We start from the raw sequence: 16,775 nt of genomic DNA, 5'->3' as shown, positions 1-16,775 counted from the left end.
AAGGTGATTTGGAATCGTAGATATTCTGATAAAGTTTTATGCAGCTGCTCGTGTGATGAACTTTAGTTCATATGGCGGAAAGAAAGTAACTGCACGTGAGAATCACACGTCTGCATCTATGTCTCTTTCTCCTAATGTAATGAACACATTGTATTTTCTATGAGATGTACGTCGCTTCGGAGAAAAGCGTCTGATAAATGAATAAATGTAAATGTAATGTAAGAAAGAACAGCAGCTCTCCAGCTTGGCCCACGGATGCCTTTAGTGAATGTTGTGTCCTCCCTTCACCGTGCGACCAGTGTCCTAGGGGACGAGGTGGTGGGAATTTGGTCCCGCAATACTGATAAAGCGGACGTTACCTGTGCCTGCGTCTCCCATTCCGGCCTCAACATCGTCACAGGCGATGACTTTGGAATGGTAAAGCTGTTTGACTTTCCATGTCCAGAAAAGTTTGTAAGTATAATCTGTGTTTATGATACGCTGGTTGTGTTTCTGTGTGAATTGTGCACATGACTTTGGCGCAGCTGAAAAAAAAGTGCAGTGCTGATTTGGATGTCATAAACATTATTTTGCTTGGGGAAATGTTTAAATGCCTGCTGTCGTGGCTAATACATGATCGTTGATCATTGACACTGGCTGAGATGTGCAATAGCATCAGCAAATCCCATTACGAGTGCATTCCGGAAAAAACACGAACCTTATTTACGATGCCATTGATCATTTCAGCTATTGTTTTAAAAACGTATTGCTTTTGTAATGCATTGCTTCTGGAATGTCGACGGTTAACTGCCTGAGCATAAGATGATTTCAGTAGTTATTTCATGAACGGGATGAAATGTGTATTACCATATTAAATGTGCACTTCTATTCCAGTCATGTAATTTAAAATTTTGCCATTGCATGTGTCTGTGCTGTTAGAGAGGCACCGACAGCTGACAGACACACCCGAGAACTCTGACGCTGTAGTTCTGCTCAAGGCTCTGCAGTGCTCCAGTTTTTCTTCCATTTCGTAAGAATTGTGACGCCGTCTCATGCGAGACCTTTTGTTTTGGGTGTAGAGTTGGCAGAACCCATGCAGGTGACCCAGGTTGACCCTCCTGTTGAGCCAAGCACCTGCATGAAAAAGATCACCTTCTTTTACTGCAAAAAACCAAAATGAATCGAGAGACAAGCAATGGCTTGGTGTCTGTGCATTTTCGGCTCTTTGCTCAACATTTCGACGTTGTGGCTCAGGAAGTCGTGATGATGCCCAAACGCAGCAGAAACGGAGCACTGTAGAGACCCGCCTCCTCTGTGTTTGTTGAGGAATGACCGCCCATCTGCTGCCCTATGTGCTCACCAGTGCTCTGCAGCATGACTTCTAGTACAAACAGACTCTCGTGTTCCCGCAGGCCAAACACAAGCGTTTTCTGGGCCATTCTGCCCACGTGACAAACATCCGCTTCACAAGCGGGGACCGCTACGTTGTCAGTGCGGGGGGTGACGACAGAAGGTAACCCCTGCTCTCTGCTTGTGCAACCTGCACAGCCTGTCTTTTCATAACCTTATCCACACCCAGATAGTATAGCCTTGATAATAGAGTGTACTTACACAAACCTAGATGGTTTAGCCTCGATCATAGAGTGTACTTATACAAACCTAGATGGTATAGCCTCGATCATAGAGTGTACTTATACACACCTAGATGGTATAGCCTCGATCAGAGTGTACTTATACAAACCTAGATGGTATAGCCTTGATCATAGAGTGTACTTATACACACCTAGATGGTATAGCCTCGATCAGAGTGTACTTATACATACCTAGATGGTATAGCCTCGATCATAGAGTGTACTTATACACACCCAGATAGTATAGCCTTGATCATAGAGTGTACTTATACACACCTGGATGGTATAGCCTCGATCATAGAGTGTACTTATACAAACCTAGATGGTATAGCCTCGATCATGGAGTGTACTTATACACACCTGGATGGTATAGCCTCGATCATACAGTGTACTTATACAAACCTAGATGGTATAGCCTCGATCATATACAAACCTAGATGGTTTAGCCTCAATCATACAGTGTACTTATACAAACCTTGATGGTATAGCCTCGATCAAAGAGTGTACTTATACATACCTAGATGGTATAGCCTCGATCATAGAGTGTACTTATACACACCTAGATGGTATAGCCTCGATCATAGACTGTACTTAAACACACCTAGGTAGTATAGCACACAGCAGCGGGTTTGGCCAGGGCCTGCTGTGTGGTGGGTCTGGGGTTCAAGTCCTCACGGCGGACCAGCGTCCCATCCAGGGTATGTCCCCTCCCCCTCCAGCCTTGCGCCCTTTGTTGCCGGGTTAGGCTCCGGTTTGCCGCGACCCTGCTTGGGACAAGCGGTTGTCGACATTGTGTGTCTGAGTGCAGTATAGTAGATACATAAAGCAGTGACACAGGTGTTTATTATCATTAACAAGTACTATGTACTGTACATAACTGTATGTGCTATACTTTTATACAACTGGCAGCGCAGTTGGTTTGTTTACAGCAGCACCTCCACAAACACGTGAGTAACACGTTGCGCTACGACATTACGACGTTGCTGGTTCATAAGAATTTTCCAGCTCCATTATAATCTTATGGGACCACCGTCGTTTATGTGGTCGGTCGCTAAGCAAAATGTCGTTAAGCGGCGCACGACTATAAACAAAACACTTACAAAACTATTTAATGCAATGAACTGTTGCATTCTTTTTGAATCAGCTATTGCTACCGTCTAGAATCTGACATGATGCAGAACTGATGTATCTCCCAGTGGAGTAGCCTATATGCAAGATCACACTGGTCTGATGTTCATATGACATCGATGGGGCGTTTTTATGATGTCATTTCAGTGCTGGTGAATCAACTCCCCTTGTCCTCTACATTATCTCCCACAGCCTGTTTGTCTGGAGGTGCATTCACACCCCCCACTAGGGGGTAATGCGGGTGCCATCGCCGCATCTCAGGGGCTGCATGGGCAATCCAGCACGGCTAAGGTACGAGAAGAGCCTCACGATGGGATGCCTGCATGCTGAAAGAACCGCCAGCCTGGCAGCTAACGGAAAGACTGCGTTCACTCGAATCGTTGCCTGCAAGTGGGGTTCAACTAATGAGGGGCAACTGTAATACCGGCTGTCACACCCCCACCCAGTGTCCTGTCCACTTCCCAATGTACTGTCCTCACTTCCAGCACATGAGCACCACTTCAGCTTCACCGAGCAGTTTAAAGTTCGAAACAGAAAATGATCTTTGCAGTCAGACAGAAGACCACAAGCCACCGATTCCCCCCCGCCCCCACCCCACCACCCTGCCTTCCATGCATCGATGGTATTCGCTCAGTTTTAATCCTCACGTTGTGGCGCTTTCTTTGTTTTGTTGCATTTTATTTTTGGAGCCTGAGTGTGTTTTTCTCTATTTTTCTAAGTGGCATTACTATGACAGATGGTCTGATTCCATCCAAATACTGACAAAAATTCCATTTTGAGTACAACATGCATTGCATACGTGGTTTGCCTTAAAATTCTTGTGGAATCTGTTGTTCGTGTCGCTGAGGCTGGTGTGGCGTTTCTGTACGCTCACATTCTTCTGTCTTTTTTGGATAAGATCATTTTCTTTCTCGTTGTTGCTTTCGTTGTTTAAATCAGATCTCCCGTGGCCTTCTTCCTGAATGTACCATCCGAGTTTTATTCTGGATGTCAGCATGCCAAAGCGAACTATGCACTGTATACCTGACCCGGTCACTGTGGTTAACTCTGATGGTTTATTCACGTAAAATGTGCTGTTTACCCGTCCAACTCCGAAACCTTCCCAGCCCCTAAGCCTGACCCCTGTATTGAAATTGATCGTGAAACTGATGAACCTGTAAGTGGAAATGTAGCAGCGTTTTGGCTTGTGTCGTATCCCCTCCCCCTATCTGACGTACGTATGCGGGAACCGTATGTACATGGGATTTATGAGATTGTGACTTATCTAAGTGCGCATGGCTTAACGAGCGACAATCCCTTTCCAAACAAAACCGTTGAGTGAAAAAAAAAAAAGGAAGTGTTTTAACGTATGTTGAGTTTCTCCTTTTATCACCGTTTTACGTGCTGCTAAAATAGTTTTCTAAGTTCATATCCTCATTTCAGAAAGATGATGTATTGTACCGTAGCCTTTTTTTTAATGAGGTTATGTTTTTTTCTCCTTCACGACTCGTTTCCTCAATGAGAAAGTTTTGGGGAAGAGTAAGAATAACTTGAAAAAGTGCAAAAATGTTTTCTTCCTTATTCCACTGTTATTTTGTATATAAGCGGAAATGTGTTTAGTTCATACATTAATTTTCCTGATATCAATGTACATATCATTTGTAAAGATTCTTTTGTATATTTTTTGTGAAATGTTTCCTAAATCCAAGTTTAATTAAAAAATGAAAAAAAAAAAAAAAAAAAAACTAAAGTGGAGTCTTCATTTGTGGGAGGAAATGGGAGCCTTAGAAGTTTCTGTTAAGTAAATAAATAAGAGTAACGGAAAATATGATGATATCAAAACACAGGGCACTATGAAAGTGACATCTTGTAGTTGTTTGAGGCTGTCAATAAAAAACAAAAGTTTATTACCACGTTAAATAACATATTTTTAAATGAGCATATTTTCTCGCAACAGGAAAATTATGCGATGACATTAACAGATGCGAAGCCCCAGCTTCTTCTCAGCATTCGGTCAGGCGTCAGGGCATTTTTTTTGGAGGGAACGACAAGAGAGAAGGAAAAAAAGCAAGAGTTCGAAACATCTGATAGGTAACACCACCTAGCTGCTGGGCTTACATTTTTAAAGAAATACTGGAGGAATCACTGTCATGAGAATCCTGGACTTTCTGACCTCTAACAGAGGAGTCTGAAATGATTTCCAGCCTCCTAAACTTTACTTTTTTTTAACTTTTAAACTCTTTCTATTCTGTGCAGTGTATGTCTAATAAAGTAACAGCAGATTGCCAGATTTCAAACACGCTAACAAAAACCATGCATGTATTATATTATTATTATTATTTTATTAATGTAATGCCAGGCCCCTGGTTTTGCATGTAATGTGAGACTCATAGATCCTTTTGCGAGCGTACATTTGTGGAGGTAAAAATTCATGTTAGACAAAGGCGTGCGGAAGCACATCAGACCTTGTTCAGATTTTCCATCACGTGCGCAAAAGAGGAAGCGAAATACACACAGATCAGATGTGAAACACACACACAGACAAGTGCGCTCTGACAGGAACTCCTTCGAGGACCATTGATTGCTCATCTCACAGCCCTGACCTTCTTGCACGTGATTCTCCTCACAGTAGCCTCACCCCGCTGGAGTTTGTTCCACATAGACAATGCACTTTATCGTACATCCGTCCCACCCTCTCCTGAAGGACAGCATGTAGGATGCGACGAAGCAGCAGCACGATGTCTAAGCAACAAACCAATGAACCAACAGTCAGTCTACGGTGGAAGAAATGCTCCTCTTTCCCATTCAGCCAGAGGAGACCTTGAAAGAAATACACTCAGACACACAGAAACTTTTTACGAGAAATCGGCCGACGGGAGAGCCCCGGAAACCGGGCGTCTCCCCGATCGCTCCTCGTCACCCTTCTTTAATTTGCAAGCTCATACAACAGGCGCGTCCACTTCTCTGGTCTCAGTAATCCTCCATTCTCCTTGTTCTCAAAACATTTTCGTCCAAAGACAGAAACATCCAACCCCCTTCCTCAACCTGACCTTGCTCGCAGGCAAGGAAGGAACATCTGCTTGTGATGATATGCTTTTGGTACGCAAGCTATCAGGTCACCTCGACCCGGTGCCTGGTACAGCCCGTTCCACAGCGATTTTCCATTTTCACAACCGGTACGCAGCCTTAAAACACATTACAAAGACATATTACCAGTTACCATGTTTAACAATTTCTATGATTTTTAATAAATTGCTTTGAGTAATAAATTTGAACACCATGCTATTTAAGCTCAAACCAGTTCAATGAGTCCTGTAGACTATGGCAGTAGATTATGGGACTGAAGGTCTAAAATGTTAATTACTTTAAGTATATTCATTACTGTGAGTCTGTCAAGTTGTATTCCACTTGTCTTGGAGAGGGTCTTGGTGGTGGTATGCCGAGCAGGTACACCCAGGCTTTCCTTTTCCCAGCAGTGGTGGGCTATCTCCAGGTGTTCCCAGGCCAGCCAAGAGTCATTCGTGTCCCCAGTCTTCCCCAGAGGTCTCCTCCCATTCGGACGTACCTGGTATAACTGCAGAAGGAGCCGAGTTGGGGCATTTTTATTACATGCCCAAACCACCTCAGCTGACTCCTCTTGATCCAGAGAAGTAGCGGCTCTTGCGTATGTGGAGACCATCAAGATCATCAAGCTCCAGGGTGAGCCTCGTGATCCTATAGAGAAACCGCTTTATGTTCTTTGTATCCATGTTCTCGTGGTCATCACCCAAATGACCACTGGGCAAGTATGGGGATGTAGGTTGAGCAGTAAACAACAGCTGTAACCAAAGGCTCAGCTCCTGCTTTAACACCACTGAACGGGACAACGCTGGCCAAATTGCCAACACTGACGCACCTATTCACCTGTCAACCTTCTTTCCCCTTTCCATCACTCTGGAAGAAGTCCCATAGCTAGACAAACTCCTCCACTAAGGGCTGTTGGTCCCCCCCATCAGCCAGAGAGCAACCCACTGTGTCCTGAGAGAGACCCATCACCTCAAACTTAAATGTGATGATTTCCATTTGAACCCCAAGTTGTATTGGTTAAACTCAGTAGTTAAGTAGAATCAGGCGTGTAAATGATAATCATTTATTCATGTTTATTTGAGCATTTTATATAAGAATAATGACCTTCCCTATGGGGTTCACAAACTGTCAAGCAGCACTGTATGCATTCTCAATTTTTTACCTTATTGAGCATGATGGAACATACATTTGCCTGCTTTTGCATTTTCACATTTCCATCTCTCCCACTTTCGGGACTGAAATGGGCATGGATTGCATGGATGGGAATTCAAGCTTACTGTTCTTTCCTTTTTATTGCCTGCATCTTCCCAACAGAGGATTGCAGTGTTCCCGTGCGACCCTTTGACCATGAATGCCCACAGCTGCCGAGACCTTGAGAAAATTTTCAGAACTGTTTTCCAGCTCCTGATTACATATTTCGTACCTGAGAGCAATATTAACTGTAGAAAGTGACACCTTGCTGGCCTTTAGTTAGAGCTGAGAGTTTGAGTTTTAATAGTACTTATTTTAGAGTTTCTCAAATATGTTGTTTCAGTTCACCAGATTACCTGTTGTGCAAAAGACGTCGTAAAACACTGCGCAGGGAAAGCTTTTCTTGGCGTTTGCCTTACTCGATCAAGACTGAAAACTTCCCTTATGTAGTGTCAGGAATTCATTCTGGAACATTCCTTAAATTATAAAGAGTAGAGAAGACTGATGGCATGCGTAGCTCGGGTTCTTGAGGCGGATGTCCATGTGCTCGCCGCGCTCGGCATTCAGACTGCAAACATTTCACCCCCAGTCAAGGTCACCTGAACACATGGACATCTGGACATTCCTTAAATATTCATTTCTAGAAAAAAATAGAAGCTATTTACATACATTTTACACAGGCAGCACATCCAACAAATGGTTATACTTTTTGCAACATTAACATGGCAGTCTGCAATGCAGTATTAATGCAAACAACTTGTTTAAACATGTTAAATGTCTGATAGTATATGTTTCAGGAAACGAATCATTCACGACAACACATCACCAGGCGAAGCTTGGAGAACAACTCAAATTCCAGTGTCACTCCAGACAGATGATGCCTCATTACTCAAATGGGCCAAAATCTGCCTTGAAGAATACCTTCAATATCCAACCTTTAAGATGAAAACTGATATTTAAAAATATAAACCAGCAAACAAATGATAAGAATGGGCACAAATCAGTTAACTGGTGTGTGTGTGTGTGTGTGTGTGTGTGTGTATATATATATATATTAGTTAAAATGAACAGCATCTCTCTATATATATGTATGTGTACATCATTATATATATATATAATTTACATCCACAAACTGAGTCCTAAATTAGGAGAGAGACATCATTATGAACTTCAGCTGGTGACAGAAGAGGGACGTCCCAGGGTCCTCACAGCTTGAGTGAGAAAGAGGCGCCGCAGGAGCAGCCGTGCTCGGCCTGCGGGTTGCGGAGCACTTGGAAGGAGGAGCGGATCAACTCCTCACTGAAGTCCAGCGTGGACCCCTTCACGAACTCCAGGCTGTCCTCGTCCACAATGACACCCACACCTTGCTGCTCAAAGAGTCTAAGAGAGGCAGTCGACAGACAGGCAGCGAGTCTTCATTTATAATGAATGATTCAACGGCATAGTACTCTAAAATGTATATAAAGGTCTTCACATTTTTATTAGTTTACTACAACAGCAGAGCTCTGACTCAGAGATGGCAGCCAAGACTTTACAAATCAGTGTTGTTAGTCAACATTCCACATAGTGCCTTTTAAATGTCTCTATTTTAAAGCATGCGTTCAATCTGTGGTGTGAGAATCCCACTGGAACGGGAGCGATGGATGACAGACGTACCTGTCCTCCTCATTCCTCACACTGTCCACTGAAAACTTGTACTGGAAACCAGAGCAGCCGCCGCCCTCGACGCGTATCCTCAGGTACTCCCCTTGGGCCATGATCTCCTGCAGTCTCTGGGAGAAACACGGGGCCGGCTGTGCTCACTGCTGCCTCGCATTCAGTTCCGATCCCAGTTGTATTCACTTAAATTTATTCATTTAAAGCGACTTACAATGTTAAACTTACAATGATTTACCCATTTATACAGCTGGGTAATTTTACTGGAGAAGTTTAGGGTAAGTACCTTGCTCAAGGGTACTACAGCTGGGGGTGGAACCTGCAATCTTTGGATCCAAAGGCAGCAACACAGACCACTAGGCTACCAGCTGCCCCATTCATGAGAAAGGTTATCAGATGGTCAGTAGGTGGCAAGTGGTTAAAGCCGAAGGGCCAATGCTTGAACATCTCTCCTGTTGTACTACCCTTAACCAAGGTGCTTAACATAAATTGATTAAAAAAAGAATCAGTGTGGACTCTAAATCGGTAGATCATTACAAGCGGCTTGGAAGAAAAGCATCGGCTAAATGGAGAGACACATAAAGAAGACGTTTACGAAGCAAACGTCCACATTTTTACAACTATTAACGTTACTTGGGGAGGCACAATGGCACGGCGGGTAACGCTGCTGCCTTGCGGCGCCCGGGTGGCGAGAGAGAACATGGGTTCAATCCCTCTCTCCTGGCCTGTGTGGAGTTTGAACGTTCTCCCCCGGTCTGTGTTGCATGCTGTTATCTCAGGGTGCTCTGGTTTCCTCCCACAGTCCAAAGACATGCAGTTCAGGCATATGGGGGACTCTAAATTATCCTTGGAAAGTGTCTGGATGGACTGGTGTCCCATAAAAGGTGTGACCCCTTCTGCCTGACCCCCAATGCTTCCGGGATAGGCTCCAGTCCAACGTGACCCTGCTTAGGATAAGCAGTTATGGAAACTGAATGGATGGATGGATGGAATGGATTGATGGATGGATTAATATTACATTCCATAATGTAAGGAGCAGAAACTATGAATTAAAATGAGGGATTCAGGTTTTATCGTGCGGGAGGTTGCGAACCGAGGGCCGCGCTGGACGTGACGTGTCTCACCCACGCGTGGGGACTCTTCTCACCTTCACACACGATTCGCTGAGGAGGACTCTGTCCTGAACAGCGCTGCCCTCCGGTACCAGCCCGGCCTCCTTCTCCTTCTCCCGGGCCGAGGAGCTGCTGCAAAGCCGAGCTGGAGCCCGGGGTCCCGGAGCCTGCGGAGGCCGCGCGGCCGGCTGCTTAGCGATGAGCAGCGCTCGGCATGACGCCCTATCAAAATACACCACCTTTGACACCCTTTCGCAGCTTACACACACCGCAGCGCACGTTGTTCAGCTCTCTACACTACTGTCTCGACGAGCGACAAACCCGCAACGGTACGTACCGTCCGAACCGCCACACTACAGTTCTCGCAACGTCGAACACTGCAGCCCCCGTTACTGACATCTTCCACAACAATGTAGCTCCACCCCCTGCTCACGCGTGACATGAAGAAATGCTCCACTGATTGGCTGCTCCTTCCGTTGACGGCAAACAAAGGTGACGATTTGTTTGGCTCCTCACGCGAAATTGACTGTGCTTATAAGGCGCCATGTGATTGGCTGCTTTGGTGTTACGTCAAACCCACTATGTAAATACGCATCGCGACTTTAAAGAGGAAGTAGCTGGAGACACGTTCAGGTGAGCGGGAAGGTGGCTCTGGGTGGCGTGACTTTTCGGTAAATTCTAATAAATACGTCTCTGTATGTTTAACGTGAATTGAATACGGTACCGTGTTTTTTCTTCGACTTCGTATACCTCTGGCCTGGTGTTGTTATTATGTGTCATACGGCGCCCCAGCGGTGCTTTCAGAGAAGTGCTGTTGTGAGAGAGAAGTTGGAAGTTTTCGTCACTCACTGCTGGTCATATGATGCCGGTCGTGTGATCACGCGAACTTGTACCTCCAAGTTTGGGTTGTTTTGGAACGAGCCCTTCGTTTCGTCTTTGCCGATTTTTCCTGCAGGTTCAACACGTTTTTATGTTTTTATGTGCTCTCTTTCAGTGTGGAGGATGGCGTTTCGTGCGCTCTTTCTCTCTGTGTCTTTGGCGCTCGCCTGCGCCGACCCGGTGGCCTACAAAGACTGCGGTGAGTGAGTAAGGTCCTCATTGTGTCTTTACTAATAATGATGGAAAATACTATGGTAAACTTATGAAACCTCATTCGGGGTGTCCGCAGCTTTGAAATTCATACGTTACTACTACAGAACGCACACACAAAACAGAAGTCCGGAGTCCTGGAGATGAGGCCACGACGACTGGGAAACAAGGAGGATTCCCCCCCCTCCCCCTTTCTGTTTTTTTAAGCATAACAATTATTGTATCAAGAATCGTAGCAAGTGGTCTTACTGATGTGTATAGAATAGTGTGAAGAAACATAAGCCCTACAATCAATGTAGCATTAATGCATACGTTGTATATACTATATATCCTAATATATGAAATAGGGCTTTTATGATTTTTCACTGATTTCGCACATTCAGTGTGTAAGGTATGTTACTGTTTTTTTTTAAATCACCCTCGTGTTTAAAATAATACAAACACAGACGAACAGCATGGGCACATGGATATTTTTACGTTTTCTCTTGCTGGCCGTTTTAAGTGGACAGTAACTTGAAAGGAATAAAATGAAACGTTCTGCGGATCAAAGAACGCCGTGACGTCACAGGGACGGAGTGTCCCGCGCGGCGCGGCCAGCAGATGGCGCTGTCGTCAGACGTTTCGATCAGACTCGAAAATAGGGTATTATAATAATAGATGTATGTGTGTATGTACATTTATACTACAAAAATGTAGGCTACAATAGTTATGTAATAATAGGGACTACCTGTACTACCTTACTTGTGGGATTCTTGCCATATGAATGGGGGAAATTCCTCTTTTCACCTTTCCCCCCCATATGTGTTTTTAGCTTATGTTTTTGTCCAAAGTGACTTGGTGTTAATCTACTTGGTTACTTACGATAAGTCACCCAGATGTGTAAATGAGTATCAGTTTAGGGTATGTACTGTTACAGGAGGTGTGATTTCAGCCTGGGCCCTTTGAGTGAAGGTGGTTGTGCTAACAACTACGCCACCTGCAGCCCCTCTTCTGCTTGTGCACTTGCTAGTCACAAAATGACAAATTAAGTGACTCAAACTTGGAACTATTGATTGCTACCTTGATGTCCTGTTTTTACCACTGATCTGCAATGAAAAGGTGACTACAGTTAAGCGTTACCGCAGTACGAGTGAAATCCATTCACGTACACATTTTGCAGCGTCACACATGGGCTGCATCTCCGCTGTCCTGCTGGTTCACGTCTCGGAGCGTTTGTGGTTTCAGTCAACAGTTATTGAAGCAGCTGTTGAAACTGCTGAGCGCGGCAGAAACGGTTGAAGAGGGAAGGATCAATGCGGACTCTATTTAAGATGACCCTTTAGCTTCGCTTTTGTCAGTGCTGATTGTGTGGCGTGAATGCTGCTTCGTGTCTGTAAAAGACCTTTTCTTTCCCTCCAGGCTCTGATGTAGGGAAGGCTGCAGCTGTTGAGGTAACCCCGTGTCCCAAAATACCCTGCGAGCTTCATAAAGGACAGTCTTATTCTGTGAACGTGACCTTCAGCAGCTGTGAGTGACTGCAACAGCCCTCGTTAAAATCGGATGCTCTGATGCTACAAAATGTTTGACTGCAGTAAAAATTTACTGTTCTAGATGTAGAAAGCAAGACGAGCAAAGCGGTGGTTCATGGAATCATTGCTGGAGTGCCCATTCCCTTTGCCATTCCTGATGACGATGGCTGCAAGTCTGGAATTGTCTGCCCGATTGAGAAGAAGAGCTATAGCTACATGAATCAGCTTCTGGTTAAGTTGGAATATCCCTCAGTAAGTACATTTCCATAACTGGGTGTGCTGAATTTGATCTTGTGGTTATTACCAAATTCTAACTAAAACTTTGTCGATAGAGATGTAATTTCTTGATCTTCCAGGTATTGTGTAATACTGCGAGGGGCAATGTGTACAAATGTAATTCTCAATCTGGATTCTGCTTTTTTTTTTCTTTTCTTATAGCTTAAACTGGTTGTGAAATGGGAGCTGGTAGATGACGCCAACAAAGACCTCTTCTGCGTGTTAATCCCAGTCCAGATTGTCAGTTAAGGGAAAGTCTGTACATGCTAAAAGTACGGTAGAGGGATATCATAAGTGGAATTATCTTTTCTTTTTTTGCTGCTCATGTAAACTTCTTCTTTTGGAACTTTTCTTGTCATGTTAAAGTGCACAAATGCTTTGCTTACTCATGACATAGCTCAGGATACTGAACCTGGATTTTTGAATAATCATTGCTAGACTTGTCCTTTTACATGTGGATTACCATGTTTTCCTTAATTTCAAATTAAAATATTCTTTTCTATTTAGGTCAGTGTACACCTGAAGATTTATTTTAACATTTGGGGGGTGATCTTACAACTTTAATTAAAGATTTTTAAATGCAGATTTAATGAAGGCTTGACAATAGTCCTTTACTAGTTTCATAACAATGAAATGTTTTATACTAAATTGTTGTACAATAAAGACTATGTTCTCCAGTAGCTCAAAGTCCTTTTATTTAAAAGGGTTGCACACAAGTAATTCTGAAAGTTATAGTTTCAACTAAAATCTATAAGCAGATAAATGTTTTGGGGAAGGGGGGGAGTCATTTGACATTTTAATATCAAGACATTATTACATCTCCCAGGTCTATTTCAGCTTTTGCTAAAGTTGCTTGAGAGTAGAGATGTAATTTAACATTTGCTCATGAATAAATGTTAATAGTTCAATGAACACAATGTGTACATTGTAAGAAGACAAACACTTTAAAATTTTGTGCTACAGAATTCAGCTGCAGTTCAAAGGTTAAGGAACACTAGATTTTGTCATAATTACAGCAAACATGAACATTGTTTCAGCACATGAGTTACTGCTGTGGAGAGAACCTGATATCATGAACCCTTCATTTTGGTGTATGTTAATACAGTGATAGCTCATTAGAATTCTTTCCTTGGTAAATGACTAAACAAAACATTACAAATGAGGAAATGGTAACAATTAGCTTCAAATTTTTTTTTTTTTTTTCTTTCTTTCATGGTTTTAAATTGTCAAGTGTGCTTTTTTTTTTTTCCTGCAAGTCCATCCACCCACATCCCATCTAGCTGTGATATCAACTGTTTTTGTATAAAAATATTTGGCGAAACACCTCTTGCCAAAAATGAAAATACTGAATTTAAGTGATTTTATGACTACTCAAAAATGTGCCACTTAGAACACAACCAGCATTTAAAAAAACCAAAATAGTGAAAATTTCAATTTCCTAAATTCTTGCAACAGCTGCAATTCTAGTGAGGGTATTTTTTCAACCAATAAAAGGTTCACAATAATACAAGCAAAAATTATAATCACAATTTGAAAAATCCTTACAATTTCATATTTGACTAAATGGAAGGTAACCTATAAGTTGAAAATAACTGTGTCACATGACTGGCATGTTATACTTTCATCATCTATATTTAAGGCAACTGTAAAATTACACTGATACAATAAAAGAATATTTAAAATGTTTTATATACCACGCTTAATACCCTTGTCTCTTTGGTCAGTTGATGCCGAATAACATCACCAACAAATACCGTTAAACAAATGTAAATTTTAGCTTAATAGACAAATGTCAAGCATTTAAGCAAAGGGTACAACACAGTTCAACCGTAAAAACAGAAATAAATATTTAGTGCAATCTATGATTAGCAAACAATAATGAATACAGAGGGCTGTTGTTTGAAGTGTTGCTTCCCATGTTGAAATATCTTTTGAAGCTGCTATAATTATGCAATAAATGTAGCGTAGCCATGTCCTGCTTCAAATGTCAGGATAAAAATTTGCAACTCAGCTTCTAGGGCTATTGGTTAAAGTTGAAAATTGCGTAACAGAAGAGCCCACAAAATAGGAGTCATGCAAAGGAACGTGTCAGGTTATCAGACATGTTTCACAATCTTTCAGAATGGGATTCTCAAGAAATGAGCTCCAAATTAACAGCTGGGTCCCTCTGGGTCCCTATCAACAACAACCCTCGGTCTTCATTCATTGTTCTCTGCCTGACGGGTGATCTACTGTCCGTTCTGTTTTAGCCTCTCCAACCGCTGTAGCAGGGCATTTCCGAAAGCCTCTCTATAACCTGGGCTGAGCGAGTCCAGCAGAGAGTAAACAGTTTCATGATACTGACAGGTCAGAGTATCATCCACATGGTCAAACTCATATCCAACAACCTGTAAAGAGATAAAGTACAGGTGTATTCAGAAGGTACAATGAGGCCGAGCACAAAACTGTGATGCTGTTAATGTTCCTACCCGGAGTCCGGCTTCAGTGAGCTCCAGGCAGTACCGGTTTCCTTCTCTCGTCTTCACGTTGATGTATGCAACATCCAGTGTGTTCTCCAGCAAGTGGGAGACATACATTTCAGCTACAGCGAACAGCACATCGTTGACCACCGCCTCGGCCTCTAGCCTCATGTCTTTGACGTCTCCAAGTTGGACACAGTCCTCAAACGAGTCGATGGTTGTGTCGCCTTGGTTGCAGTCCACTTCCATTCTCTGAAAATTTGTTTAAGACCTAAAACAGTCTGACAGCATCCACCCACGGCACCCTACAGCTACATCAGGGCACAGTGTAAAAACACAAATTTTCCGTTTTACAAACTCTCACTCCTAGACATATAATGGAGACAAGATGGTTTTCAGAGAATCAGAAAGCAGAACGCACACATTGTACTTGTAGATGACTATATATTGCAGACGACTGCATGGCACCAGGGGGCGCGGTGGCGCGGTGGGTTGGACCGGGTCCTGCTCTCCGCTGGGTCTGGGGTTCGAGTCCCGCTTGGGGTGCCTTGCGACAGACTGGCGTCCCATCCTGGGCGTGTCCCCTCCTCCTCCAGCCTTACGCCCTGTGTTGCCAGGTTAGGCTCTGGCTCCCCGCGACCCCGAATGGGACAAGCGGTTTCAGATGATGTGTGCATGGCACCGAAGGGATCCTGTCCTATTGTCCTCCTGTCTCGATCAATGTGGAACCCCAGGGTACTGTTCACAATAAGACTATGTCACTGCATACAGCCACCAAAAATCCTGGTGGGATGCCACTATGGTGATGAGAAGGAGGACCAGAGAATTGTGTGGCTAACTAACCCCACGGGCCAGCAGACAGTGCAGCGTTTATTGCTGTTTTCTTATCAGAATATTGATTATTTGAGTCCCACTCCTGCTTCAGTGCCCTTAGGCTTAAGTTAAGTTACTGATGAACTAAAATAAGAGTAACCTAAACAGGTAAATCTAACTTACACCACTTTTTATCTAACACATTCAGTCGCCTTGGACAAATACGTCGAATAAATTAATAATAATAATAATAATAATAATAAACTTATTATTTTGTGCAATTTATTTATGAAAATAAAAAATACCGGCGCTGCTGGAGTCAGTCGTAAGTAACTACGACGAAGTGGGTGGAATACAACTATTTCCAGTCTATACCAGTCCAATATCGACATAATCGTGCATCAGGCGTTATAATATGTACTGGAAATCGAGATATAAATTACAATTAGTAACAATTAATGAAATCTTAAATGTCAATTTTAACGACTTACCTCCTCGCCAGGCAAATCAACACTACACTTCCGGCTCATGCCGGAGAATAACGTCATTCGAATGCGACGCGTCACCTCGCCTTGATGTGTGTCGTTACATTTGCGTTGGCGCTGTGCACTGACCTGAGTTCAGTTAAAAAGCGCAAATTCTTAATATCATCACATACAGGCTACCGTTCAAGCCGATCTTCAGTCAGTCAAGTTGATAGTCAGCACGACAGTTCGTTATAAACCAGTCCAATAGATGCTGTTCAACCCGTTTAATTGTCAAACGCAGTTCATAATAGTTGTAGTTTGGAGAATATGATGTAAAATAGCATGGAAAATGTATGGAATTATACTAACACAATAATATGTATATCAATAGAATGAAACACCCTTTCCTCTCTACTGGTTA

The 16,775-nt window shown here is 43.2% G+C and overlaps 4 protein-coding genes across 6 annotated transcripts in view; 2 read left to right on the top strand and 2 right to left on the bottom strand.

The window, feature by feature from the left end:
• eml5 (EMAP like 5) overlaps positions 1-4,164 on the top strand; it is an 85,527-nt gene extending 81,363 nt beyond the window's left edge. For both annotated transcript variants that reach the window (XM_018764075.2, XM_018764073.2), the window contains 3 exons: positions 300-453; positions 1,392-1,492; positions 2,931-4,164. In XM_018764075.2, coding sequence (XP_018619591.2) covers positions 300-453; positions 1,392-1,492; positions 2,931-2,967 — 292 coding nt within the window. In that variant the 3' untranslated portion in view covers positions 2,968-4,164. The remainder of the gene's footprint in view (positions 1-299; positions 454-1,391; positions 1,493-2,930) is intronic.
• A 3,900-nt stretch (positions 4,165-8,064) lies between these two features.
• On the bottom strand, positions 8,065-10,178 carry isca2 (iron-sulfur cluster assembly 2). The gene is made up of 4 exons (XM_018764142.1): positions 10,080-10,178; positions 9,778-9,964; positions 8,631-8,746; positions 8,065-8,354 (listed from the first exon to the last, which is right to left on the bottom strand). Exons 1-4 carry the CDS (start codon positions 10,139-10,141, stop codon positions 8,180-8,182), a joined length of 540 nt encoding a protein of 179 aa, XP_018619658.1. The 5' UTR covers positions 10,142-10,178; the 3' UTR covers positions 8,065-8,179.
• A 133-nt stretch (positions 10,179-10,311) lies between these two features.
• Positions 10,312-13,271, top strand: LOC108941411 (NPC intracellular cholesterol transporter 2-like). 2 transcript variants are annotated; one of them, XM_018764069.2, is made up of 5 exons: positions 10,312-10,375; positions 10,737-10,820; positions 12,230-12,337; positions 12,422-12,591; positions 12,778-13,271. In XM_018764069.2, exons 2-5 carry the CDS (start codon positions 10,745-10,747, stop codon positions 12,862-12,864), a joined length of 441 nt encoding a protein of 146 aa, XP_018619585.2. In that variant the 5' UTR covers positions 10,312-10,375; positions 10,737-10,744; the 3' UTR covers positions 12,865-13,271. The 2 variants fall into 2 exon arrangements, with proteins under 2 accessions (XP_018619585.2, XP_018619584.2); XM_018764068.2 differs by having other exon boundaries at positions 10,362-10,413.
• An 887-nt stretch (positions 13,272-14,158) lies between these two features.
• Positions 14,159-16,735, bottom strand: gskip (gsk3b interacting protein). The gene is made up of 3 exons (XM_018764067.2): positions 16,379-16,735; positions 15,084-15,326; positions 14,159-15,002 (listed from the first exon to the last, which is right to left on the bottom strand). Exons 1-3 carry the CDS (start codon positions 16,433-16,435, stop codon positions 14,844-14,846), a joined length of 459 nt encoding a protein of 152 aa, XP_018619583.1. The 5' UTR covers positions 16,436-16,735; the 3' UTR covers positions 14,159-14,843.
• Positions 16,736-16,775: the final 40 nt, after the last annotated feature.

Source organism: Scleropages formosus, chromosome 15, assembly GCF_900964775.1.
Source record: "Scleropages formosus chromosome 15, fSclFor1.1, whole genome shotgun sequence".
Lineage (NCBI taxonomy): Eukaryota > Metazoa > Chordata > Actinopteri > Osteoglossiformes > Osteoglossidae > Scleropages > Scleropages formosus.
The sequence above is the reverse complement of the archived record's forward strand: the minus strand, read 5'-3'. Positions and strand labels throughout refer to the sequence as shown.